At 48.4% G+C, this 27,075-nt stretch overlaps 1 protein-coding gene and 1 pseudogene across 1 annotated transcript; both read left to right on the plus strand.

The window, feature by feature from the left end:
* Nucleotides 1-309: 309 nt before the first annotated feature.
* On the plus strand, nt 310-5,279 carry LOC148684180 (uncharacterized; annotated as a pseudogene).
* Nucleotides 5,280-15,105: 9,826 nt separating this feature from the next.
* LOC118077679 (endosome-associated-trafficking regulator 1) lies at nt 15,106-25,443 on the plus strand. The gene is made up of 8 exons (XM_035101382.3): nt 15,106-15,260; nt 15,983-16,146; nt 16,739-17,110; nt 18,488-18,561; nt 19,050-19,161; nt 20,128-20,190; nt 21,480-21,619; nt 24,176-25,443. The coding sequence occupies exons 1-8, from the start codon at nt 15,185-15,187 to the stop codon at nt 24,267-24,269; spliced, it is 1,095 nt and encodes a 364-aa protein (XP_034957273.1). The 5' UTR covers nt 15,106-15,184; the 3' UTR covers nt 24,270-25,443.
* The last annotated feature ends 1,632 nt before the right edge of the window (nt 25,444-27,075 follow it).

The following is a 27,075-nucleotide window of genomic DNA, read 5'->3' on the forward strand; positions in this document are numbered from 1 at the left end:
TCTCCTGGTATGCCCCGCGGAGGACCTTAAGGTCCATATATAACAACACTTTGGAAGTCCCGAGTCCCAAGGAGGTTAGATTGGCCTCAACCAGGGCCAGGGCCTTTTCAGCTCTGGCCCCGGCCTGGTGGAATGCCCTACCGCAGGAGATCAGGGCCCTGCGGGATTTGACAACTTTCCGCAGGGCCTGCAAGATGGAGCTGTTCCGCCTGGCCTTTGGGCTGGACTCAGTCTAACCCCCCTCTTTTTTATGGAACCCCTTATATGCGATTCGTATATAAATTTTCCCTTGGCTCTTTTTGCTGGCCCATGGAGGACCAGCATGGAGAGTTTGCTCCGGTGAATATTTGACGTTTTCTCCCCTTATGGCTACCACTAAAACGAGGCTGCATTTTAAGCTGCATTTTAAACTGTACTATAACATTATTTTAATCAACTGGTTTTTTGTGGGTTTTTTGTTTTTTGTTTAATGTTTTTACTGTATTTATATTCAGTGTTAGACCCCCTGAGCCCAGTCTTGGCTGGGGAGGGTGGGGTATAAATAAAAATGTATTATTATTATTATTATTATTATTATTATTATTAGGAAAATCTGGTCCTGCTGGTTCTGAATTTTCCCTGTTGGTCTTGCCATCTCATCATAGTTCACCAGTTTCTCTTGCCACTCTTCTTTAGTTGGTATTTCTTCTTGTTTCCACACGCCAACATTACCTTAAAAGGGCCTGCTCAAGACTTTGTGGAAAGCATTGCGTCCATGGGGCTGTCCCTGAATAAATCAGGCCCTACTCATAGTCATGAACATGCCTTAGATCTGGTGCTTATCTCTGTTGACATGGGTGATTTAACCCTAAGTTCCAGTGGAACAAAAGAATTGCCATGGTGAGATCACTTCCTGGTACAACCAGACTTCTCTGTGACCCTTCCCCTCTGTGGGGAGGTGGGACCGATTTGAATGGTGTGCCCTTGCCACTTAATGGATCCACAATACCTTCTATAGGGGATGTCTTATCCCATGTTGACGGCCTCTCAGCTGATTCGCTGGTGGCCTGCTAGAATGCGGAGTTAATCAAGGCTAAAAACTGTCTGGCTCCAAAGCGCCCTCTCCGATTGCATGGAACCTGGATTATTTTCTCCAGAGCTGAGGGCAATGAAACAATCACTGAGAAAGCTAGAGCGCTGGTGGTGAAAAATTCATTCTGAACCAGGCCGAACTGGGGTTAGAGCTCAATGTCAAGCCTACCAAGGAGTGATAGCAACAGTGAAGAGGACCTTCCTCATGGCCTCTATTGCATCTGCGGAAAACAGCATCAGGAGACTCTTTCAGGTGGTTTGTAGTCTAACAGAACCACTGTCACAATCAGGGTCCAATAAGGACTCCAAGATCTCCTGTAACAATTTCGCAAAGTTTTTTGCAGATAAAATCGCTCAGATTCAGAAAGAGGTAGACTCTACCATGGTAGCAAGGCCAGGGCGAGTGAGTGCCAGAGCTCTGCTAGTCAAGTTACATGGGTTCAATTTAAACATGTTATCTCCGAGAATATGGACAGGATGCTTGGACAAGTGAAACTGACCACCTGTCTCCTTGATCCTTGCTCATCCTGGCTCATAAAAGTGAGCCAGGCTGGGCTGGGCAATGGGCTCTGTGGGGTAGTGGATGCTTCCCTCTGTGAGGGAGTCTTCCCAGACCCCCTTGAACTAGTGGTTATTAAACTGTTTCTCGTAGTGAAACTACGAGAAGAGATAATTGGGGGTTTGGACTGTGTGTTCACCTGTATGTGGATGATACCCAGCTCCACCTCTCCTTTAAATCAGAACCAGTGAAGACACAGTATGTCCAATGTGAGTGTCTGGAGGTGGTTGGAGGGTGGAGGGTGGTTAACGGATTGAGTTTGAATTGAATCCCCAAAGACAGAAGTTTCTGGGGGACAGGGTGTGTGTGGGGTTGGGCACTCTGTTCTTGAATGGGGTAACTGTGCCCCTGAAGGAACAGGTGCACAGCCTGGGGGTCATTTTGGACTCACAGCTGCCAATGGATGCGCAGGTCAATTCTGTGTCCAGGGCAGCTGTCTACCAGCTCCACCTGGTACAATGGTTGAGACCCTACCTGCCCACAGACTGTCTCGCCAGAGTAGTGCATGCTGTAGTTATCTCCCGCTTGGACTACTGCAATGCGCTCTATGTGGGGCTACCTTTGAAGGTGGCTCGGAAACTACAACTAATCCAGAATGTGGCAGCTAGACTGGTGACTGGAACAGCTGCCAGGACCATATAACACTGGTCCTAAAGGATCTACGGTCTACATTGGCTTCCAGTATGTTTCTGAGCACAATTCAAAGTGTTGGTGGTGACCTTTAAAGCCCTAAATGGCCTATGCCCTGTATACCTGAAAGAGCATCTCCCCCTCCATCCTTCTGCCCGGATATGATATGAATAATCACAATTGGTGTGCATTACTCTTACTCTGCAATGCTTTTTTTCCTGCATGTTATAGTGCTGTGCTGAAACCTGTCCTCTGATTTCTTGAGAGTGGTCTTCACCCATGAAGAAAGCTTCCCTTTTTCTGCCTTCCTTGTAGGGTGCTCTATCATTTATTCAGAAATTCAGTGGGTCCAGGCATAAGCTCACCTTAAAGTTATGAGATGACCAAGAGTGGCCTGCATATTTTTCTTTCCATTAAACATTTGCCAATGCTCGGAAGGCTGTGCATGCTTCCATGATGCCATCGCCTGGACTTTAGTGGAAGTTCAGGAAGCATAGGAGGCTGGAATCAAGTGCTTGACACATGTGAAGTCACCAATTTTCTTTTGAAGGGAATTTTTTTAAAATGAAACCAAAAAACCTTTCTACATTGATTTATTTCAAACTAAGAATACTTCACGTTTAAAACCAACAATGAACACCTGGCTAGCACATTGTAGGCAGTATTCCTTCCTTCCAATGTCATGGAGTTTTCAGGATTTGTGGGCAGCTGGTGAGGCTGCAGAATGCAGACTACAAGAGAGATGACTCAGAGGATGAAAGGAAGGATACTCACAAAAAGTTAAACACAACAAAAATCATGATAATTCCTCTGAAATTTTCTCTCCTCTTGATAATTTTCAAATTTGGGACAGCAGATTTTCATTTGTAGCACAACTTGCCATTCTACAAGGACAGCAGGGTCAAATGTTTCATATCCCCTCCACTGCCCCTAAATTTCATCTTACTCCACATTGTCATTCTGGCTGTTGCTTAAATCACTTCCAAATTGACTTTAAAAGTGCTAGTTTTTTCAAAACCTCATATTGCCAGCATGCATAGAATTGAATGCTTGGCTGACGCCTCACCTGAAATTCAAGAGAAATGTGTGAATGTTTCGGTGCCCTCCTCCAAACCTTCCTCCTGATTTTCATATTTGCAGACACAACAGTGAACAAAGACCTCTCAAGGCACACGGTAATAAAACTCTCTGCTGTATTCATAAGTCTCACTTAATGATTTCTTTCATTCTTTGCTTAATCTATCTATCTACTCACACCCACTAGGGCCATCTGTGGTGTCCTTTGTCTGAGGATTTGAGAACAAGCCAAAGTCAGGCATTCCCTGTCATTGAGACTCAAGCTCCTGTGGTATCTGAGATATTTAACCAAGACTCAGGCGAGCATAAAAGCCACTTTTCACCACGGACCCCATCGCTGTCTAAAAACAACATGGGAAAGTTTGTTTAGCCCCTGCCCTCTTGAAGCACAATTCCCCGGACCAGCCCTGTAACTTAACTGTGCTGGCTCTTGCATGCTAGCCAAACACAATTGGGTTTGCTTTTTTGTTTTTAAGATGTTCAGATTCTGATCTGTCAAGCATTCTGAAAGGCTGGCTCCAGAGCCCCACATTAAAATGTCTGTGGGAGCAATGATGTCACCCTTGTGACAGGCTTTAACTGGAGCAATGAAAGGAGCTCTTATGCTTCTCCTAGCTCAGCAGGTGTGAAGCCAACACAAAGGCCATTCACACAGGAATTCCCTTACATGAAACTTAACCAGACCTCATTCTGAATGTTGCCCTCCGCTGCTTTCCCTTGCCTGAGAAATGAATGGGGAACAAATGCTGATTCATTATATTTTGCTAAAGAGTCTCCTGCACTGGGGGATGGGAAAGAGAGACATAATTTTTAAAAGTCATGAATTCATAGTTTTGCTTTCCCTTCATCTCAATTTCATTTAATTCTGTTCTGTTTTCTTCTTAACCCCCCCCCCCACACACATGCTACATAAAATTCAGGGTTTGAGATTATTGAAATCAGACCTGTTAAGCTTCACTTGGACCATTTTTTTTTCCTTTTTAGGTTTCTGCTAACCTAATTTTCAAAGCAGGTTTAAAAGTCCACTGCATGGAGCCTGATTTAAATTTCTTTGGTTGTAATCTCTTGGGGTTTTTTCTGGAACTAAGGGAACAAGGTGGAGAGGGTGAGAGTGGTTTGTGGTGATTTGTGCAATATCTCATATGTGAGACTATCATTATTATTCCAAAAGCCACAGTTGGACAAATTTTTTTACTACAAAGTCATGGTGCGTTAGCTGGGACAGAACTTGATCGCTGTATGGACTTTATTATGACAAACCAAGACATCACAAAACTGTTGTAAGCTTTTGAGGTCTTCAGAATTTTTCATTAGCCAAGGTTTTACACAAAGCAGGAAGCAAGGGGGATGAAGGAAAATAAAGCACAAAAAGAATACAAAAATTAGGGTGGATAGTGTAGTGATAAGGTCAGTGTGGACATTCAGGGGTGGCCTGCCTACCTTTGAACATCAGTTAGCTGTTAATCCATGTTTTCCCCATTCAGATGAAAATTGGAGTCAGGGGTGCAAACTTGAATAAAATATGGGAGGGGCAGGTAAGCCCCACCCTCCACAATCGATTACATGACATGGTGCACACACACCATTTGAATGGCAATGCCCCCTCCCAATATTTTATTGGGGGGCAAAGCCCCCTCAGCCCCTAGGAGTTGTCTCCTATGATTGGCGTAGTCGAAACCTGAACATTGAATCTGCATGAGTAGCGACTTTGACCTCTCCCTGCTTTACTCAAACTTCAGCCATGGTTTAAAGCAGACACATTTTTCCTTTCAGTATCTCTCCCTCCTCCCTCTCCCATTCCTCAGCTGCCTCAAGTGAGACCAATGAAGGACATGGAGCCATCAAATATCCCATAGTACCTCCCATATTTCCTTCACACAACGCATTTTACTCCTCTTGCCATGTGGTTGCCTCCAACATGAAGTTCCAGATTACTAGTTGAACTTACTTCAACTTAATCAGCTAACTGACAGGCTTGGTCTTAAATTTCAAAAGAGAGAGAAATATCTATTCATTCAGGAGCACACTGGCAATAGTTATGAGCACAGCCAGGAAAGAAATGAAAGCATTGAGGAAATTGTGGGCGTGGAAAGGGCAGCAGCAGAAAGTGACAACTGATCAACATCACCCCAAAACACAGAAACATATTGTTGCACACCACCCCAATCTCTGAATAGTGTGAGATTTCAGGGGTTCCAGGTGCTTAGCCAGCATAGCTGCCAAGTACCCCGTTTTCCCCGGGAAACCCCCGTTTTTACTTACCTTTTCCCGGTGGTCCCCCGTATCACTTCGTCTCCCGTTTTTCTCCGTTATTTTCTCCTGCCGGCGGCCATTTTTCTTTGTTATTTGCCCTTCTATGGGCACCCAAAATGGCCGCCGCCAGCTTCAAAAGTCGCATCTACGCATGTCCAGAAGTGCATAGACGCGACTTCTGGTGTCGTCGTCGGCCATTTTTGGTGCCCATAGATGGGCAGAGCGACACCGGAAGTTGCGTCGACGCACTTCCTGACATGTGTAGAAGCGACTTTCGAAGCCGGCGGCGGCCATTTTTTGTGCCCATAGAACCGGAAGTTACGTCGACGCAACTTCCGGTGTCACACGGCTGCCGGTCCCGGATTCTATCAGTTAAATCTGAATTTACAGAGAGAAAGCAGCAAGATTTGTATTTGTTAGGGTTGACTACATAAATGAAATGGGAACAAAAACAGCTGCAAACTTAAAAGATTGACACTGTCAATTCACTAAGTATCTCTAGGTGCTACAAATTGTCAGGAGTATGGGCAGGAGTCAGGCTCTGGGGCCTGTAGTGCTTTGCAGGACTGGGGCATGCCTCAGCTTGTGCTGGAGAAGCAAGGCGTGGCCACACAGGTGAAGTCCTCAGCTTGTGCTGGAGAGGCAAGGAGTAGTCACCCAGGTGAGGCCACTTGAGATCTCACTGCACCTGATGGCAGGAGCTGGGAGGGATAAAAGCTCAGCATTTTCCCTTCAGCTCTTTGCCACAACAACGCTATCCCTGCCTGGTTGCATCTGGCCTCCTGCTCCTTGGACCCTTGCCTTGTTGCCGCCGTGCTTCTTGGACCCTTGCTTCGCCTTGCTCCTGCCCCGTGGACCCTTGCCTTGCCAACGTCTTGATTCTTGCTCCGTGGACCCTTGCCTTGCCAACGTCTTGATCCTTGCTCCGTGGACCCTTGCCTTGCTGACGCCTTGATCCTCGACCCTTGTACCTTCGCCTTGCTTTTTGACCCTTGGACCTTCGCCTTGCTTCTTGTTCCTTGAGCCTTCGCCTTGCTCCTCGACCCTTGGACCTTCGCCTTGTCAACGCCTTGCTCCTTGACTCCCAGACCTTCGTCTTCGCCTCTGCCTTGCTCCCTGACCCTGCGACTGCCTGCTGCTGGATCCTCAGCCCTGCACCTGTTCCTGCTTCTACACCACCATCTTGCCTCTGGTCCTGACGCCCGCCGACCGGACCGTGACACAAATACAGATTTTGGGACACAGAAGCAATTGCTACTCCCCAGTTTGGAAAACATAAAGCACAACCATTACCCAGATCTGAGCTACAACTTAAGTGAAACATAACAGAGAGCAGAAGTAGAAAGTACCATGGCAGTATTAATAATACAAGTAAAGATAGATATTAATACAGTAAGATAAAGGTAATGGTAAAGGACCCCTGGATGATTAAGTTCAGTCAAAGGTGACTATGGGTCTGTGGCGCTCATATCACTTTTAGGCTGAGGGAGCCGGTGTTTGTCTGCAGACAGCTTTCCGGGTCATGTGGCCAGCATGACTAAACCACTTCTGGTACAACGGGACACCGTGATGGAAACCAGAGCACACAGAAATGCCGTTTACCTTCCTGCCATAGCCATACCTATTTATCACTTGCACTGGTGTGCTTTCGAACTGCTAGGTTGGCAGAATCTGGGACAGAGCAACCCCATTGCATGGATTCAAACCGCTGACCTTCTGATTGGCAAGTCCAAGAGGCTCAATGGTTTAGACCACAGTGCCACTTGCATCCCTATTAATACAGTATTGAACGCTAGAGTAGATAGAAGAGTCATTAAGAGTATTAACATATAGCTGAGCGAAACTATTAAAATGTAAGGTCTACCCTAGGGTGGCTTATGTTACTTGGAAGGATTTATATAAATAATTGCACTAAAGAAGTAGATAGGCAAAGCAATGTTTGTGTCACTGATATAGCTATAGTTAGAAATTCACCTGAAAACAATAAATGAATAGCTCAGGGGAGCTGTTCAACAAAACTAGCAAATTGCATCTAATACAGTCCAGTTCTGAATGCTTTAGTCCAAAAACATAACTATTCTCCCTCAGTTGATCTGAACCCTGCATTTTGTGGATGGTAAATTCCAGGTGTTAATTGCAGATTCTATGACAAATAATTTAATCTGTCTTCAATATGCTAACAACTAATTTCACGGGATGACCAAAATTTATAGTGCTCCCTATTCATTTTCTCCACATTTATAAGTGAATAAGCTACTGCAGTGTTTTCTCATATGCCCAAAACAATACACATTCATCACATTTATCCTACTAAATTCCAGCAGCATTAATTCCCTCAAAACATTGAATTTTCTTTGAATGCTTTGAAGGCATATGCTATAACTGGCAAGTACATTTTCTCTAAAGCTTTGGTTTGGAGCTGCTTCTGATTATCTCCCAGGAATGCACAACTTTACTTTGCTACCTCTGCATGACGTGCCAACAGTCTGACATCTTAACTACTGGTTCATGCACTCTGCTTCTAGTCAATCTATCCAGTTCTGTTTCTCATTCTGGGCAGGACTTGACACTGGCCAGGAAAACAGTATAAGTTTCTATTGATGAAGAAGTATCTTTTATTCTTCTGTACAGCATGGAAAGGGAAAATGCACCACTAAAGCTTCAGGCTAGAACATTCTGGAAAGGAGAGATCATGGGACAATCTTCCTCTTTTTAACACCCTCCAGCTGCCTTGTTTCCATCTCATGACATGGGTGTAACGGAATCCTTCTCTTCCCCCCCCCCCATTCTCAGAAATTCTATAGACTATATGGGATTAAACACATGGCATTGTATAGCAAATGAGATCTGAACAAATTTGTGTCTCCTGCAAATTTTCAAGTGGAATAATTAGCAATGGGTGGATATAACATAGAGTGTGCCTGGATTGGGAAAGTGGCTCATAAATGGATTTACTCAAAGGGCTCAACAAGCAGAACTCAACTTTGTTGAGAAATATTTATGGCATACCCTCCAACATTTTTGTCCCCAAAATCGGGACCTCAGGAAGGGCATGCCTTCTGGTCCAGGCAATTATCCACAGGGTTGGGCCAGAGTGCCTTCTGGTCCCTGCTGACTCCTGCCAGAAGGAGCACCTTTTGGTCTGGTGCTTTGCAACAAGGACTTGGATCAAAGCGCTGGACAAAAAAATGGGACATTCTGAATCCAAAGAGAAGCCAGGATTAGCTTCTGTGATCTGGGATGTCCTGCTTAAAATGGGACACTTGGCGGTGGGGGGAGGGAGTATGTAGAAATCACCCACAATATTAATCACAGGGTATATTCTGGTGCATTTGTAAATGGTTTCATGGCCATTGTTTCTCCTCAAAGAACATAGACAAATGCAGTTCTGTGCCTGGAAGCAAGGAAACCCTTCACAAAATTCTCAACACTCTCACGAAACTGCCATTCCCAGGATTCTTTGGGTGACATCACTAAAGTCATTGGTTTAAATCCAATATAGAACTATGCATGCCCCCTCAAGTGAAATGAAAGCAGGAGAAGTGAAAGAAAGTGAGAGAAACCAAAATGTTTTATGTAAGACTAAGATCCGATCTTGGGTAGGGATGATACACTCATCTGCTGAGTGTAGGAACAGCCAAGCCAGTTCCTTCATGAAGGCAGTGGCTTTGACTGGCCAATTAAGTAAGACTAGCCATTCATGCCTCAGATGAAGGAGCAAAAAATTCATTTCCTGCGGACCCAGCCCTGAGCAGAAGAGAAAAAGACTTGATCTACGGCCACTGAGAGATAAGAGGTGGAAACATCATAGAAAGGAAGATGGATTATCTGGAGAAACTGAGAAGCCTGACAGGGAAGTGAAACCCTTCCCCCCCTTCTCTTAAAGATTTACTAAACACCTTTTCTGGACAGGCTACCAGATTTACCTAGAGCAGCGGGAAAATAGAAAATATCATGGGATAGTTTTGGGGCCAGCTCTTTCGCTGAATTCTTATTATTCATAATATGTTTCAACATTATTACTTATTTTATAATTGTAAGAGTTTTGGCTGTTTTTATAATTGTTTATTCTATTGCTGCAACCCACCCTGGGACCTTATGGTGAAGGGCAGGTAAGAAATTGTATAAAGTAAATAGGGAAGTAATGAAAGAACAATGACCAGCCAGGTGCCTCTCAGAAGCTCATCAGCAGAATATGATGCAATAGTTTCCCCTCATTATTTGGCACCACAGCACCTGTCATTCAATGCTAGAATGTGTTGTGCTTAATATCTGTACATAGACCTATCCTCTATATATCTTATCCAAACCATTTCAGTGCTATCTCTCCTAGCATCTACTAACACATCTTGGATGATAGCAGGGCCGCCTTAAGCATATCTGGCGCCGTGGTGCAAAGATCCCTCCGGTGCCCCCCTTTCCCAGAGTTGTCGACCTTTTGGGGGGGCTTGAGGAGGCGGGCAGTGGCTGAAGGCGCTCAGCTGAATGCTTCGTGCTGCGGCGACCATGGCAGGAAGCACACCAAGTGAGTGGGCCCACACCGAGCAAGCGAGAGCATCCCCTTTTAGCCTCCTGGCGCCCCACAGAATTCAGCGCCTGCAGGCTAAAAGGAAAAAAACTGAGCTGACGCTCAGTGGGAGCAGCGCTCGCACCCTTGCTCACTTAGCGCACTCGTTCAGTGTTCCCTGGACTCTCGTCTGGTGCCCTCCAGACCATGGCGCCCTGGCGCCCTGCACCACTAGCCTCTATGGGTAAGACGGGCCTGGGTGATAGTGATCTCCATAGGTTATGAACATGCTGTCTGAATATTTACACCCTCTTGTAAGTCTTGGATAGGAACTCCCCCTCTTGGACCTAATTATTATCATACTATTTCATTGACTCACCCTATCTGCAAACCTAGTTATTGGGTTACTAAAACATAATTTGTTTGTCAAAGCAAACTGTCCTAAATAATATAGTGTCATGACTTCTGTGGTACCAAACACCTATAATTCCTGGGTCCAGCAAGTGTTAAACTCTAAGGCGGACCAGCCTCCTGGTGAGGGAATCACCCACAGTGATGAGCCACTAAGAAAACAAAAGAAAGGGGGTGGCCCATTAAGAAGCTAAGACGACAAATGGTCGGGGCACCTCCTCCATTTCTTAGATAGTGAATAGGCAAAAGCCAGAGTGGAGAGTTGGCTGTGATGACCTGGGGAGAAGGTTGCAAGCTGGAAAAGGCAGAGAGATAGCCCAACGTTTGATTTATGTTTGAATCCAAGGCTACAGCTATAGGGGAAACTAGACCATCTAGGGGTGTTCATGCTGTGAATCCCTTCATCATAGGCTCAGGTTGTATATATGTGTAAATAAGTCATATAGTTTAAAGACACCACAGTCTCGGCTGTGCCTCATTCCCAAAAGGAAGCACGAACCCTGGGGATGTGCCTGGAATCTCTGGAATCTCCCACCACTCCGAGATTGGGGGGGGGGCAGGCAACAATGCTGTGCTCATGAACCTGGAGCCCTTTTTCTGCATTTCAAAAAAGTTGACCCCTTTATCACTTAGAGAATGTTAATATAGGCTTTATACACCAAAATATACTATAGTACCCATTATTTGCATGTGTCAACAGACGCATTATACACACAAGCCTGCAAGGGCAATTAATCCATTTCCCAACCATTCCTGCCTCAGAGGCCTGGGAACTGTCACTTTAAACAAACGTGAACTACATTTGTGGAGTTTAAATAGCAAGTCACATTTATTTTGGGTCTTTTGCAACATGGTCACTCTGCAAAATTTAACACCCATTAAATGGCCTCTGTGTTTGAGTGAATAGGCTCAACTTAAGGAAGGAACCTTGATAGCTGGCTCTTCTCCAGGCCTTGAGGCTTGAGGCTGCATTCCTATGATTCGTTGTGCATGAGCCCTTTTTTGCTGCAAGTAGGTAAGCCTCTGTTAGAACACGGGGCTGCAAATCAATGTCCTTTTCATATTACTCTTGCCCTGCTTTCTTAACCTGTTACAGTTCAAAAGCCAGAAAGCTTGTGCCTCATTCCTGCTATATATCATGCCATTAATTTCCTGTTGATTGACGAGTGTTTACTAGTGGTCCTCCCCTAATCATCATGTTCATTCAGCACTTCCTGGCAGGCCAGACATCTGCCCTTGGGTCAGCTAAACTCCGCCATGCAAGACACAGCTAAAGGAGGATAAAAATAGTAGTACCACTTTGGGGAAATGGTTAGAAGAGGGAAGGGGGAAGCCAGTCACTAGTTTAACTTCCTAAAGAATACAGTGGAACCTCGGTTGTCGAACATAATCTGTTCTGGAAGACCGTTCTATTTCCGAAACATTTGACAACCAAGGCGCAAATGCCAGTCGGCAAAATCCATTGAAAAAAAAAAGGAGAAACTTGCCTCGGAAGCCATTCAACTTCTGAGGCACGTTCGAAAACGGAAGCATTCACTTCCGGGTTGTCAGCATTTGAAAGCTGAAATATTCCATTTCCAAAGCATTCGACAACTGAGGTTCCACTGTAAAGTGTTTAAGTTGAAGACTCTGCAGAAAAAGTTATACAAAAGTACAGTGCAAAAATCGAGGGACGGCAAATATTGATTTTAAATTGCAAGCATAGAGCTGTCTTACACTTGATGCGCTAGAACATATTTTATTTATTTTTAGTGTGCAAAGCAGAGAGGCCGGAACCCAAGACCAGCGCGTGGGGTGGAGGGAAGGAGGTCTGGTGGGCCGCCGCTGCCGCCGGAGCTTCAGGGTTGCGAGGGGGGGGTAACTTCGTTGCTCCGCAGCCGGAGGGGAACCAGCCAAAGGGGGTGGTTTGTTGTTACCTCGCAGCGGCTTCCTGCTTCCCTGCTTCCCGCTCCCCATATGCACCCAAGAGGGGCGTGCCAATCCCAGTTCCGCCTGAGGAGGCTGGAGGGATGGCGAGTGGGGCCGAGCAGGGACACACCGGCTGAGGCGGCTGAGGAGGCGGCGGGCTCAGGAGGGCGATCCAGACCGAGGGGGCAGGCGTCAAGCTGAGGGGGCCGCCGGGGAGGTCAGTGGCGAGGAGCGGGGCATCGCCATAGCCTCCGCCCGTGAGGAGCCGCGAGGGGCAGCCAGAGCTGCTGGGAGGTGGGAGGAGGGGGCCCTGCCATTGTCCCGGCCAGAGGTGCCGCGCTCCTCCTGCTGCTGCTGAAGGAGGAGGAAGGAGCACGGAGCTCGAGGCGGCCGCTCCGGCTGTGAGGGGATTGAAGGGGAGCGGCTGGCTGGGGGGGGGCGATCCTTGTGCCCACCTCACCGCCTCAGCCTGGCTCGTCTCCCTGCCGGGCCGAGCGGGCCCCAAGCTCCCCTCTCCGAAGTGTCTCTGTGTCCAATCCCTGTGTCCGTGGGGCACATGCGCAGTAGCGCAAACCCAGAGACACAAGGAATACTGGACGCAGAGACACTTGCACTTTATTATATAGGATAAATTATTATTATTAAGACATCTGAAGGCAGCCCTGTTTAGGGAAGCTTTTAATATTCGATGAACTATTGTATTTTAATATTTTGCTGGAAGCCGCCCAGAGTGGCTGAGGAAACACAGCCAGATGGGTGAGGTATAAGTAATAATAATAATAATAATAATAATAGTAATAATAATAATTTTTTATTATTTTTATTATGCTAATTATAGTGCGTATGCATGTGCATTAGGGAAGTGGGTTCTCCACTGCTGCTGGTCATAATACCAAAAGGTTTGTGTTGTCAAAATGCAGCAGATGGCAGTACTGTACAAGGAAAACTCAAGCTGTGTAGCTAATCTGGCTTGTTATTCACAGGGGTTAAAGAGCGATGGTGCCCCAAGCGCCTATTGTGTTACCCACTGTGTTGATCTTGCAACAGTGTGTGGTATTCTACAAGTATAAATACGGTACCAATTTTAACATACCACGTGACTTTCACCTATTTGAAATGTCCCTTTAGATCTGTTCTACACATTATTCGCTTTCAAAGGCCTTTCTGTTCTCGCTGTCAAGACGTACCAAGGATGACCAGCTTCACCTCCATAGCTGCCAAGTTATCCCTTTTTTTAAGGGAAATTCCATTATGCTGAATAGGCTTCCTCGCGAGAAAAGGGAAAACTTGGCAGCTATGTTCACCTCATTAGGGCTTCTGTGGTTCTGGACATTTCCTAGTGGAGGATTTTGATTGGCGCCATGCCATGGCGGTATGGAGATTTAAGAACTGTTCCTTTCTGTGAAGATGCATCACAGGGGCAAAAAAGTCCTCGTATTGGAAGGTGGACAATAGTGGCATTCTAAAGGCCAGTGTGTGACATAGGAAGAAATTGGATTTTGTTTCTTTAAAGCAGCGTTCTGGAGTTTGGTACTTGGGCAAGCATATGGGCATAGAGGACTCTAAGCCCATGTAAAGGCGCATTTGCAGATTTATAAACCCCTTCGCAACAAAAAGTCACTGAAGCAGTGTTCGATAAAATAGACTACGGGAGATTAGCCTACAGTTCAGTAAACGAGAGGCAGTGAAATCAGTCCTACATAGTTCTACAGGTGTGAAGTTAGTAGTGCAAGGAGCCCCTTCTTAAACAAACGTCCTTCATTGCCAGCTCAATACGGAAAAGCTGAACTTTTATGCCACCACCACTTCGGTCTTTCCAAAGAATTCTTAGGTAATGTCCATGTGTGCTACGGATCGGGCTCATCATATGGGAAGAAAGGGAGGGAGGACCATGGATCTGCCCCACACGCCCCTCCCCCCTCCCGCACTTCTCCAGCTAGAGCAGCTTCAGGGGGAGATGCAAATTTAGGAGGGTAAGACAGCAGTTGCTGCGAGGCGCGCGCGGAATGGCCCGTGGCGGCGTTAAGGGGCGGAGCTACAGTCTTCCGCGGCGAGAGAAGAGTAAAGAGGGAGGCGAAAGTCTCCGCTCGATATTCCGGATCTCCGTGGGCGGAGGGAGGGGCTGGTGGGCGCCGACTTCTTCGCAGCTGCTCCTCTTCGGGCCCCGTGCGGCTGAGCTGCCCAGAGCAGGGCGCTGCTGCAGCTTCGGGCCTGGGCGCCGCCAGGACTTTGCTTAGCATGATCGGTCCATTCGCGAAGTGTTTTTGTTCTTTGACTTGATCCTGGCTGCGCCCGAGGGGAGAGTCCTGCCTTGCCGGGGGTGGTCTAGACGACCCTCGGGATCCCCTTAAGTTCCAGCTCCACGCGGCCTTTCTCGGACGACGCAGCACGATGCTTTCGCCGCCAAGAGTCGCTTGCCGGGGGTGGGGCTGTGACGGGCCTTGAAAGCCTTCGGTTCACAATCCTTCCTGTGACACTGAACAAACTATAGTTCCCGGGGGCGGGTCGTGCTTTACACGCATCCTTGAGAGAAACTGACGAAGTATTGCCGGAAGTTGTCGCCAGCGCGTGCGACTCTTCCCTTTCTTCGCTCTCCGCCGCCCAGAAAGAGAGGAGGGAGGCGCCCTCCCGACTTCAAGCGCCTCCATTGGCTAGATCTCTCGAAAGGGGCCAGGTGGGCGGGGCCTGCGCGTGCTGCCGCGCGTGGCCCCGCCCCGCCTTAAAGAGCGCGTGTCCTGGGCGGCGCCGGGCTCCCTTTGCGCGGCTCCATGGCTGGGCGCAGCCGGCCTTCCTCCGCGGGCGCAGCCTCCTTCGGCCGCCGGCAGCCTTGGACGGGCCCCGCTGGTAGGACTCTGAGCATGTGCAGAGTGCCTTCCGCCTTGGGCGGGACTCTGGCTTAGGTCCGGAACTTCGGGAGGGAATAGGGTCAAAAGCAGAAATAGGGGGGAAGTGCTTCTGAGCGCGTGCAGAGTGCCTCTCTCTCTCCTTGCTCAGGAGTAGCTTGCAGGGAGAACGAGGATCTTTGTTTTAAGTAGCGCTTTAAAGGAAAGTGGCCGCCAAGGCTCCGGAGAGATTTGTTTGAATGAGGATGAAGGACACGTGGTCTCTTTGTTATTGACTGCTTTTGTGTTCCCAGGGAGTTCAAAGTGGCATTATTTTCATTATTAACTAATTAAATGAGTACAACACCCTTCTTCCAAAACCCCAGGGTGGTTCTCCCCACTGAATTCCCATAACAACAACAGCCCTGTGAGGCAGAGAGGCTCCCTAGGCCATGCCCCTTGGGGACTTCCACCAGAGTCTCTCTCTCTCTCTCCTGGCCCTGGCCTTAAGCTCTAACTGTTAGGTGTCCCTCCTGTTTTTTATCCAGGGGGAGCCATAAAAGTTGCCCCTTATCACAGTCAAGGCAGGTGTGTGTTTGCAGCTGCAAGCAAATTGCGGGTGTGAGCATCCCTGGGGTGGGGCTGGGCATTCCCCATCCCCCAGTCCCAGATCTTGCCCCTTATTCCTTCCCCTGTTTGTAAGGCTGTCTTCTTCCTTCCTTCTTCCTTGCCTTCCTCCTCCAGTTGGATCTTCCATGGCACCTGAGGAGGAAGAGGCCAACCCCTTCTCTTTCAAGGAATTTGTGCGGAGCAAGAACCAGTATTTGGCAGCCCCTGTCCTGGAGGAAGCAAAGGGGCTGAGCAGCATTGCCCTGGCCTCCTCAGGGTCAAGCACCGGCAGCCCCAAGGTAAGGCCTGGGGGGCAAAGCGGGCAATGGGGGGGCACCAGGAATCAAGAGGGTGAGTGGCTGAGTCCCCTCCGCCCCCAAGGAGGAACCTGCCACACCTCCCCGCACTCATGGGCCTCCCTCTTTCCTGCGCCACAGGTGGGAAGAGTAGTGACTCACTCCGTGCAGAGAGAAGGCACTGGCGGAGGAAGGGGGGCGGGAGGAGAGACTGCCCCTGGCGCCATGGGGCTGCTGTCCTGCCCACCCACCCCCTCAGGCTCAGGCAGCGCCCTTACAGCCCCCTCTGGGAGGCAAAGGCAGAGGCATAGCTGTCAAGTTCTCCCCTTTTTTTTAAGGTAAATTCCCTTATGATGAATAGGCTTCCTCTCAAGAATAGGGAAAACTTGACAGCTATGGGCAGAGGCAGGGGAGAGGAGAGGGGAGTCACACACACACACACACACACACACACACACACACACAGTGTTTGGGAGTTTCAGTGGAGCCACTTCTCTCTGGGCTGCTCTTAAGCAACTACAGCCAGGGGTTTCTTTTCCTGAGTGATGGGCTTTTCATTAGGCTGAGAACAGATTTCCCTCCTTTGCCATTTTAGGATTCCTCAAGGTTCTCACTCCTCCTGGACGACAGCCCCTCGTCCCCTGGGTCTTTGGATGTGGCCTTCCACAAGCCATTTCCCCCGGACCCAATGGCAACTAACTCCTTGCTGGAAGATGAAGACGAGGACAGCGAATGGAGCAGCACCTACCAGCCATCAGCTGTTGAAGAGGCCCACCTGGGCAGGGTGTCCAGCCCCTCCTTGGACAGCACCCCAGACTCTTTCTGCTGTGATCCCTCTGACCTGTCTGAGCTCCAGAGGTTTACTCCGTGGAAACTGGAGGCCAAGGAGGATCAGAGCTTGCCTGTGGATGGAGCTGCTGGGGGGGACAGCTTTTATCTGCCTCCTTGCCAGCTGACTTACGAAGAAGTGAGGAGACAGGAATCTGAATTGCAAGCTGCTTGGGTCTCTTCCTAACGCTCCTGCTTCCGTCTGAATAGCGAGTCCACGTCTCCTGAATGAGCTGGGAGGCCAGGATTGCTCCCTGGCAAATGGGTGTGCTTCGAGGTTCTCCTGTTGACGCTTCTCAAGTCCCAGGCTGGGCAAGGGAAGGAAGACCCCCCCCCCAAATGTGTTCTCTAGCCCTTCTTAACTCCTGCCACCCAATTTATTTTTGCCCCCGCCCCTGTTGGAGGCGGTAATGCTTCTGAGCTCTTGCTCCAGTACTGGTTTGGGGCTTCCTGTTGGAGCATCTTGGTTGGGCACTGTGTGGACAGGAGGTGGGACCGGATGGGCTCCCTTTGGGCCAATCCAGCTCAGCTCTACATATGAACGTTTAGTGCAGGCATAGGCATATTCGGCCCTCCAGACGATTTGGACCTATATCTCCCATCACCCCTAGCTAGCAGGACCAGTGGTCAGGGATGGGAATTGTAGTCTCAAAACATCTGGAGGGCTGAGTTTGCCTATGCCTGGTTTAGTGGGAAAGCAGGAGCCTCCCTGCCCAGGGGCAACCTACCCCAGAATGCCAGCTGAAGACTTGCTGTCGCACTCAGGCCCCGCTTCTGGCCTTCCCGTTGGGGCCTCTGTGTAGGCTGGACCATAGGGGCCCCCAGGGGCCTGTGTTCACCTCAGGCTTTTCGGGAGGAGCAGTATCTCCCCCCCAGTTAATTTTTTATTTTATTTATATGCCTCTTGAATGTAACAAAACTTATGAGTAGCTTACAATTAACATTAAAATTATTAACAAGACTGTTGGAAGCTAGTATTTAAAAACATTTAAAGGTTATTATAATTAACAGCGAGAGTTGTTCCACTCCCCACACTCCCCCCAAATCACACACACTTTTGAAACTCAGCCCAGGGACTGTTCCAAGGGGGCTTGGAGGCCCAGCCAGGTGTGGATCCCAGCCAGGAAACTGGTTGTGGAGAGATGGGGGTTTTGGTGTCTTAAAGTAGGCTTGCCATACGTCAGGAAAATTCCTGATATGTCTTGGTTTGTTTGAAAAAGGCTACCCTAAAGACACCTTCAACATCCTGACTTTCATGCTGGCCCTCTGAGCTCCATGAACTCTGGATTCTTCATCGGTTCCTTTTTTCCTCCTAGCAATTCAAAATCCCTTTAATTTTGCAGACAGAGCAAACAGAGTCAAACCTGGGTCCTTGACAAAAAAATTGGATATTCATGTTTTTCTTTATCCCCAAATACACATTGTCTTAATCCAGTTTCATCCAAATAACTTTGCTACTGATATATGAGGAAAACATTTGTTCAATTAGGTATTTCTTTTGCTCTTTCTTTTGCAGTTAAAAGAAGAAAATTCTAAGTTTAGGAGTAAGATCAGCCATCTTCAAGCAGTTTCTGAGAGTCAGGCAGAAAGGTACACATACTGCAAGGGACCTCTGACCATCAGGTCCAGTCGTGACGAACTCTGGGGTCGCGGCGCTCATCTCACTTTACTGGCCAAGGGAGCCGGCGAACAGCTTCCAGGTCATGTGGCCAGCAGGACTAAGCCGCTTCTGGCACACGGAAACATACTGTGTTTCTCGCAAGAAAACCTCCTCCAACATAGTAAATAAGCCTTTAAAAAACAAAACCCAAACCAAACCTTTCAATTTCTTAATTTGTTTTAAATAGTTTTAATTTGATTTTGAATGAAGGCGCAATAAATTGTTGCTGTTTTGAACTCCCCCCCCCCCTTAGTGCGTATTCTGAATGATCCTCTTTATAGGGTAGGGGGCACTGAGGGGGAAGGAATATATGGAACCAAGGAGGTGGTGGCCCCCAAAAGTTTGGGAATTGCTAAGCTAGGGAGCCACCCCACAAAGGCAATGCTTGATTCCTTGCTGTTGCCCTTTTGTAAACTAGAATCAAGCAGCTGGAAAGGACCTTGGCGGAGAGTCGGCAGAAAGAGGAGAAGGAGACCCGGGACTTGGAGGCCATGGTGCAGCAAGTGGAGGAGAACCTGGAGCGGATGGCGGTGAGTCTGGCCTGCCAGGGGAGGAACACCCTGGCACTCCCAGCCCTGGGGTGGCTCTGTAATGGGCCCTGCCCTGGAGTTCTCTTCTTCCCTGTGTCTCAACTGCTGAAGAATACATCTGGTTTGTAGGTGACAGTGGTCTCTGTTAGCCTCAAGTTGTTTCCGAGATCTCAGATGGAAGCAGATCTCTCTACCCTACCCCTCGCTCGCCCCATCTCTTTGTGGTGGTGGGGTAATGGGCAGCTCCTCCCAGCAGCTTGTGGAGAGACTGCAGGCCCCAAAGACCCTCCCCAGGCCACCCCCAAATCAGCCTTACTTCCTGCCCCCCTTGAGGGCTTCTGCCAGCCTGGATGGTGTCCTTGAGAGAAGGTTGCCTTCTGAGGGCATGGAGAAAGATGTCAACTGCACAAAAGGTAAACTTTGATCTCAGCTGCCCTGTGCACTGCTCTCTGGCCCTGCATGTGGCCCCTGGAAGGCTGTGTGAAATGGGAATGTGATCCATCTGTAATGGAAGCTGACTCATAACAGCGAGCAGGTGGGGAGATTCTGCTCCTAGTCTCTGGTGGGACGCTGCCCCCCCCCAATGGGAAGCCCACAAGAGCATGTGGCCAGGGCCGGCCCTACGGCCAGGCTCGGTGGGGCAGGGCAGCACAGCCCCGGCCCGCCAGGGGGGTGCCGCGAGCTGCGCCCGCCTGCTGGCCGGCCGGTCCGCCGCGCAGCAGCGCCTGTGGCAGCCATGCTGTGCCCGCCCGCCCACCACGCTGGGAAACGGGGCGGGGGGGGCGCCGGAGGGATCCGTCGCACCATGGTGCCAGGGGCGCTCAAGACGGCCCTGCATGTGGCTCCAGGCAGCTGGTTGTGAGAGGCCTACTGTGTCTGACTGATAGCGGGACCTCAGGGTCTCCCCCCCCCCATGTCTTTTATTCTTCAGGCTCCCGTGACCAGCCCTGCTCTTCTCTATTCCAGAAACGGGCCATGAAGGCCGAAACCAGCACTGTGAAGCTGAAGCAGCACAACAGCCTCCTCCAGGTACGGCCTGGGGGGCCTCCTTCGTTGGGTCCTTTTCTTCTCGGTCCTTTTAAAAAGCCAAACACTTTCGTTTCTGAGCACCTGCTTAGGCAAAGCTAAGGAGGGTGGAGAGCTAAACTGGGGAACTTGCTCCTGCAAGAGGCCATGAGGGCTCCAAAAGAGGACTAGACAAATTCATGCAGGAGGGGAGGCCTAAGGTGGCTCCTAGCCAGGAGGGCTTTGCTCTGTTCTGCCTCCGCAGCCAGAGGCAGCTTCTGGATCCCAGTGGCTGGAAACGGCGAGAAGGGAAAGTTTGCTCTTGCCCTCGGATCCTGCTTGCAGGTTTCCCAGAATCAGCATTTGGTTGGCCCCTGTGAGAACAGGATGCGGAACTAGATGGGCCCTGGCCTGACCCAGTACCCAGGCTCTTCTCCTGTTCCGTTCATGAGGCCAAGGAGATGTTGCAGGTTGAAGGTGAGACACAGCTGAACTCCCCACACTCCTTTGCCAGGAAACTTGCTCAGACCACGTGTTGTTGTGTGTGACTACACACCATAAATGGAAAGCACCTGTCTTCTCCCAAAGAATCCTGGGAAATGTAGTTTAAGGGTGCTGGGGGTTATAGTTTTTGGGGGGTTAACGACAGTTCCCAGGAGGGATGCGGGTGGCGCTGTGGTCTAAACCACTGAGCCTAGGGCTTGCCAATTGGAAGGTCAGCGGTTTGAATCCCCGCGACAGGGTGAGCTCCCATTGCTCTGTCCCTGCTCCTGCCCACCTAGCAGTTCGAAAGCACATCAAAGTGCAAGTAGATAAATAGGTACCGCTCCGGCGGGAAGGTAAACAGCGTTTCCGTGCGCTGCTCTGGTTTGCCAGAAGCAGCTTAGTCATGCTGGCCACATGACCTGGAAGCTGTCTGCGGACAAACGCCAGCTCCCTCGGCCAGTAAAGTGAGATGAGCGCTGCAACCCCAGAGTCGTCCTTGACTGGACTGAACGGTCAGGGGTCCCTTTACCTTTACAGTTCCCAGGATGCTTTTGGGGAAGCCAAGTGCTTTAAATACATGTTGTGTACACAGTCAGGGACTTGTGAAACTTTGCAAAGTGTTCTGGGAGCCTTTTTTTGGTAGAAAAGGCTGGGTGAAAAATGCTTTTTAAAAATAAATAAACCTGCTTACCAGACTCGCATTGTTTGGAATAATGTTCTCAGCTAACCTTGCTGGCATCTGCAGGATCCTTTGCCCTAGCTCCTCTGTGCTTTTATCCACATGTCTCTGACATATTCCCCCCCCCATCCTATTTTTTACCTTAAAGGTTCAGGTGGAGAACTACAGGTTAGAAAATGAAGCCTTGAAATCTAGCCACTCTGCTAACCTGGCCATAGTGCAGCAAAATGCCAAGGCTGCCTTGCAGAATCTCCTCGCCGTCATCACAAAGTCCCAACCATCCATCAGGTACATTTCAACATTGGGCATCTGTAGATTAAAATCTACATGAACCCCAGTCAGCTTGCAGCTCAACGGGAGATGGATGTGTCTTGGTGTGATGTAAACCAGGCATGTCCAACAGGTAGATCGTGATGCCTGAGGTGGATCACTGGTAGATCATTGGCTCCCCCCAAAGAAGCTGAACAACTGTTGCTCCCCTTAAAAAAATCAACATTTTACCTCCTCCCTGAAAAAACTCAACAACTTTGACCCGAACCCCCCAAAAGAGGGTAGATCATTGCCAGTTTTTAACTCTGTGAGTTGATCGCAGTCTCTTGGGAGTTGGCCACCCCTGGTGTAAACAAATGAGTTAAATGACACAGTCCAGGCCTTGAGTTAGCACATCACACATACCCACACACCGGTCTGGATGCTCTGAGATAAGGTGCCAGGTGCGCTGGGTTACCATAGCAACACCAGCGGTCAATGGTATGACTTGCAGAGACATTCGCCCTCACATTGTTTCAGTTGTGAGAAAACAAGGATAACATTCTCTAGGGCATTGCTTCTGTCTTCTCCTTGTCAGACCCATTGGTCCATCTAACTTACCGTATATACTGGCGTATAAGACGGCTTTTGAACCCAGGAAATTTTTTTCAAAAGTTGGGGGCCCGTCTTATACGCCGGGTCCAAGAATCTGCGGTCACCGCATACGGTGTGGGGAGCTCAAAAACGGCCGCATCCCCACTGTATGCAGTGACCATATGAACGCAAAGAAGCGCGCTCGGGAGGGGGCTGCTCCCCGCCAGGGAGAATGGCTCCCTCATGGCTTTGTGACCTGGATCAGTGCAGAGATACAGTTTTGTGTATTTCATTGGTGTCAAGCTGCTGCCTCTTCTCTTTTTGTCAGCGCAAAGCAAAGGGATCTCTCCGTCTCTCTCTCCCTCTCTCTCTCTCTCTCTCTCTCTCTCTCTCTCCGCTCTCTCTTTCACTGCTGCTCAGCATCTTTTGCTGGCTGTGTGAGCCTCCAATGTCTCTGCCCCTCTATCGCTATCCTCTCTATGGTTTCTTTCCCCCCTTTTGCTCGATGTCTCTGCTTCTCTATCTCTCCTCTCTCTGGCTTCTTTCCCCCTCTCAATAACTAAGCAAACAAACAAACAAACAAACCACCATTTCCCCGGCTGCAGACTTGAGTGCTGGAGAAGACAGCCTCCCCTCCCCTCCCCGCCAAAAAAGGGCTGGAGTACATCCCAAATTCTATATTTTAACTTGAAAAGTAAGGGGTCGTCTTATACGCCCAGTCGCCTTATACGCCAGCATATACGGTAGTATTGTTTACACTGACTGACAGCAGCTCTCCAGGGTTTTAGGCAGGGAATCTCCCGCAGATTCCATTGGAAATGGAACCCAAGACCTTCTGCATGCGGAGCTACAACCCTTACCCTGAAAATGAAGCATGGTTTCCGTCCTCAGCCCTTGCCATCGATACAATGGCACAGTCTTGCCCAAGTTACAAACTTGGGATGGGCTATAGCTCATTGGGCAGAGGGCTAGTTTTGCAGGCAGATGCTCCCAAGTTCCGCCTCTGGCATTTTCCGGCCTCCTGTCTGAAATCCTGCAGAGCCTCGGATGTGTTGGGTGGAAACAGAGGGAGCCCAGCATTTTAAGTCCCGTTTGTCTCACTGGGGGAGTATTGTGGTTTTTTAATGATCTGTCTGCAACTGGTATGACATCACAAAGACTCGTAAGTACTTCCCCAGCTTTGAGGAGGAGGCAGGAGGGCCCTGGGACCCTGGCAGAGCTCCCCCCCCCAAAAGCCCTGCACTTCCCTTACCATTCAAGATGGGAGTTACCTGTATCTGTAATCGAAAGAGATGGAAGTAATAGCTTAGGCTTCTCTTGAATTGTGTGCTAGGAATGCAGCTCAATCTCTGCTCCCCTTTATCCAGGTTCCCAAAAGTTCACTCAGATGTCCATGTCTGCGTAGGCCAGCTTCTATTTCTGAGCCAAATGCTTTCATTGCCTCCTTGAAAACCTGCCAAGGGTGCTGTTGGGGATAAGGGAGTTGCCAGTAAGCCCACTTATTGCTGTGCCAGGTTCAAGACATCTACAAAGCCCTGAACAACTTAGGTCCAGGGTGCCTCAGGGAGCCCCTGAACTCTTATATCACAGACCCTTGTATCTGCAGGAGGGCTGTTGGGCATTCCCTTAGTTGGTGAGGTTCATTTGACAGCAACAATAAAATGAGCCTTTACTGTCATTGGTCCAGTCCTGTGGGACTCTCTGCCACTGGAGATTCAGCAAGCGCCTTCTATGCCAACTTTTACATGCCTGCTGAAAACATTTTTTGTTTTGCTAGGCCTCCATGGACAATTTAGAATGCACCCTTCCACAATGGTTAATGGGTGCCTGTTTTTAACTTTTTGTGTGGTTTTTATTGTATGGTTTTATGTTTTTATTGTTGTAAACTGCATTGAGATGTATCTTTAGGACACAGTGGCCATACAAATGTTTTTATAAATAAGTAAATCCTGGCCTAAGCAGTCACTCTCACTCTCATTTCTCCCCTTTCTTTCATTCCAGGCAGCTGCTCTCTGGCGCGAAAGAGCTGCAAATGGTGGCTGAACTGCTGAAGTCACTGGACAAAATCTCTGAGATACCACAAGGTTCTTCCTAAACATTGTGGCACAGGACCTAAGGAGTGAAGCAAAGGCTTAATTGGAAATTGGAGCTTGAAAGGGGGGTGGAAGAAGCCCTTTTCCTGCCCAGGGGCTACGGAACCTTGTGAAGGATCATCATCGGTGGTCAGTTCTGGATGGGGGCAAAGCCACCTGTGGGCCCACACACCTGTGCCCAACACCTCCAGATGCTTTTGATGCTGAGACACATCTTCTTCCTCACTGGTCTCTGCCATCACTCTCCAGCTCCTCACTTGGGTCCACCTCCTGGCTTCTCTCTCATACCTTTGCATTTGCTTTGCTTGTCTCAGCCACCCAGGGCTGAATTGCTCTTGCCTCCCCCCCCCCCCGTGGGCTTCTCTTGTGACTGCACTGTGCTTGCCTCCCCCCCCCCCCTGAATGCATCCTTATGTGTTGCTGGCTTCTAGTTAGAGATGACTGCTCGGTGAAGATCCAGCATGAAAACACTAAAACCATTTAGAAATTCTGTACAGGCGACTCGCCGTTTACATGGGGGTAACATTCTGGTCCCCTGCGTGCATAAGTGAAATGTGCAAAAAAAAATGGGGGGGGCGCACCCTGCTGCGCCTTCAGCTTTTGAGGAGCTCTTTCCCGGACCCTAAAGAGGACACCCTCTGGGCTCCAGGGAGTCTCTTTGTGGGCTGGAGGTGCAGTGGGGTTTTGCAGAGGCTCTTCAGGTCTCTCTGCCCCATTTTGGGTTTTTGGTGCTGCGCATATGCATTGTTGTGCATTAATTGAACACACTTAAATGGTGGGGGGGGGAGATTGGGATTCCTGTATTATGAAAATAACAGCTTGCAGCATTAAAAGAAAATTGTTCCTGGCAGAAAGAGAGGCAAAGATAGAGATATGCTGCTTGTAAGCAATAGCTCAAAACATGACAATTACATAATCTGTTAAAATTGCAGGGGTTTAAAGGGCCTGGAAGAATTTTAGAAGATATATTTATGTGGAAGATGCAGGGAAAGTGTCAGGCTGTTAACCTTTTTCTTTAAAGGAGCAATGCAAGGGGGTTTCATTATCATCTTTTTATATAGCAGAAGTTTGGGATTTAACAAACGCTTCTTGAATGTGTAATTCTGAAGCTTTCCTCCTATCCCTCTAGGATTTAAAATAGCATTATTTTCAAAATAAAATCAATTTCTAACTGCAGTGCACTTTTTTCCTGTTTGGTTTTGCTATAATCACACACACCCTTTTACATCTTTCAGTTAGTAGGCAGGGTGTATATCAGGCATCCCCAAACTTTGGCCCTCCAGATGTTTTGGACTACAATTCCCATCCTCCTCGACTACTGGTCCTGTTAGCTAGGGATCATGGGAGTTGTTGGCCAAAACATCTGGAGGGCCGCAGTTTGGGGATGCCTGGTATATATACACCTAAGTGAATAAATGATGAGTATGCAGATTCTGGCCCTACCTGGAATATCTCCCCACCCAGGAGCAGGCTGCAGGTGTTTCCCTTTGTCTTTGGTTATATCCTCATTAATAGCTGCTGAAACTACGGTAGTGACACACATCTATATATTATAAAAGCCATGTAAAAAAGAATTTTAAAATCCGAGATCAGGTCTTAAAATATCTCAATTGCCTGCACGAGTTTTGTGGAATAGGAAAGTTTTTAGCAGACAGATTTTAAAATGGAAGCTGCCTGTTGATTTGGGTCTGCAAGTCCTTAAAGGCCTGGATTTACGGAATTTTAAAAAAACCTTGCTCTTCAGCCAAAAGAGGTTCCTGTTATGAGGCTGTTACAGATCATTAACGGTAAAAAAAGGACCAGAATAAAGGCATACTAGCCATTTGAAATGGTGCTCTTGTGCTCTAGTCATATGTGCTTATGTTTATGGCTTTCCACGTTTTGCCTCTGCCCCTTACATTTTTGTTGAAACTTTGGAAAGGTTTATCCAATGTTGGAGACTGGAAGCTGCCTATAACAAGGCACAGGATGTTGTACCAGCAGAGAGAATTCTGTGCTCAACCTATGCACATCAGAGAAAAGGTGGACTCTCCAAACAGGCAGATCAGTTATTAGCAGGCTTTATGCTTTTTATTGCAAAGCTGAAATAACGTGCAGACATGGCGTAATAAAGTAAGCTTGCACTATTTTTAAGGCACCATGTGAAGCACCGGCCCCTACCCTGTTTTTCATATTTTAAGACATACCCATAAAATAAGCCATAGCAGGATTTTTAAGCATTCAAGGAATATAAGCCATACCCCGAAAATAAGACATAGTGATAGGCACAGCAGCAATGCCGGCCGCGGCAGGAGGAGGAGGAAAAAAATAAGACATCCCTTGAAAATTAGCCATAGTGTGTTTTTTTGAGGAAAAAATAAATATAAGACGTGTCTTATAATATGAGAAACACGGTACAAGAAATAGGATAAACCTTGCTTGCTTGGGATTCTTAATTATCTGGTGGACCAGGATGCAAAACTGCTGGGCCACATTCAGATTTCTGGATTTAATACTGGATGAAATGACTCTTGGCGATTGGGTTTTGCTGTAAAAATGGGGAAAAGGTCCATGAGGCCTCTGTTCTGGGGGTTTTCACCTTTCCAAGGCCATTTGCCTTTTTATCTGCTACTTGACATTAACACCCCTCTCTCAGGTGCCTTGTTTGTCGCCTCCTGGCAACTCCTGCAGCCCAGCTGATGCCCTGTAGTGTAGGTGGGTTCCCACAAGGCAAGACACAGTGACAACTTCAAGAACCTTTATTGAACTAGCAAGGGCAAAGCAACTGCTTATTACATTTCTGAAAGCCTGGGCCACTCCCACCTCCAA

The sequence above is a fragment of the Zootoca vivipara genome, chromosome 11, assembly GCF_965207765.1.
Source record: "Zootoca vivipara chromosome 11, rZooViv2.hap1.1, whole genome shotgun sequence".
Lineage (NCBI taxonomy): Eukaryota > Metazoa > Chordata > Lepidosauria > Squamata > Lacertidae > Zootoca > Zootoca vivipara.

What these genes read in the sequence shown, in the direction of transcription:
- LOC118077679 (XM_035101382.3), top strand. Translation starts at nt 15,185, where the DNA reads ATGGCTGGGCGCAGCCGGCCTTCCTCCGCGGGCGCAGCCTCCTTCGGC. An exon ending in GCCTTGGACGGGCCCCGCTG is followed by an intron (nt 15,261 to 15,982) that starts GTAGGACTCTGA and finishes TTCCTCCTCCAG; the next exon opens with TTGGATCTTCCATGGCACCT. An exon ending in AAGTCCCAACCATCCATCAG is followed by an intron (nt 21,620 to 24,175) that starts GTACATTTCAAC and finishes CTTTCATTCCAG; the next exon opens with GCAGCTGCTCTCTGGCGCGA.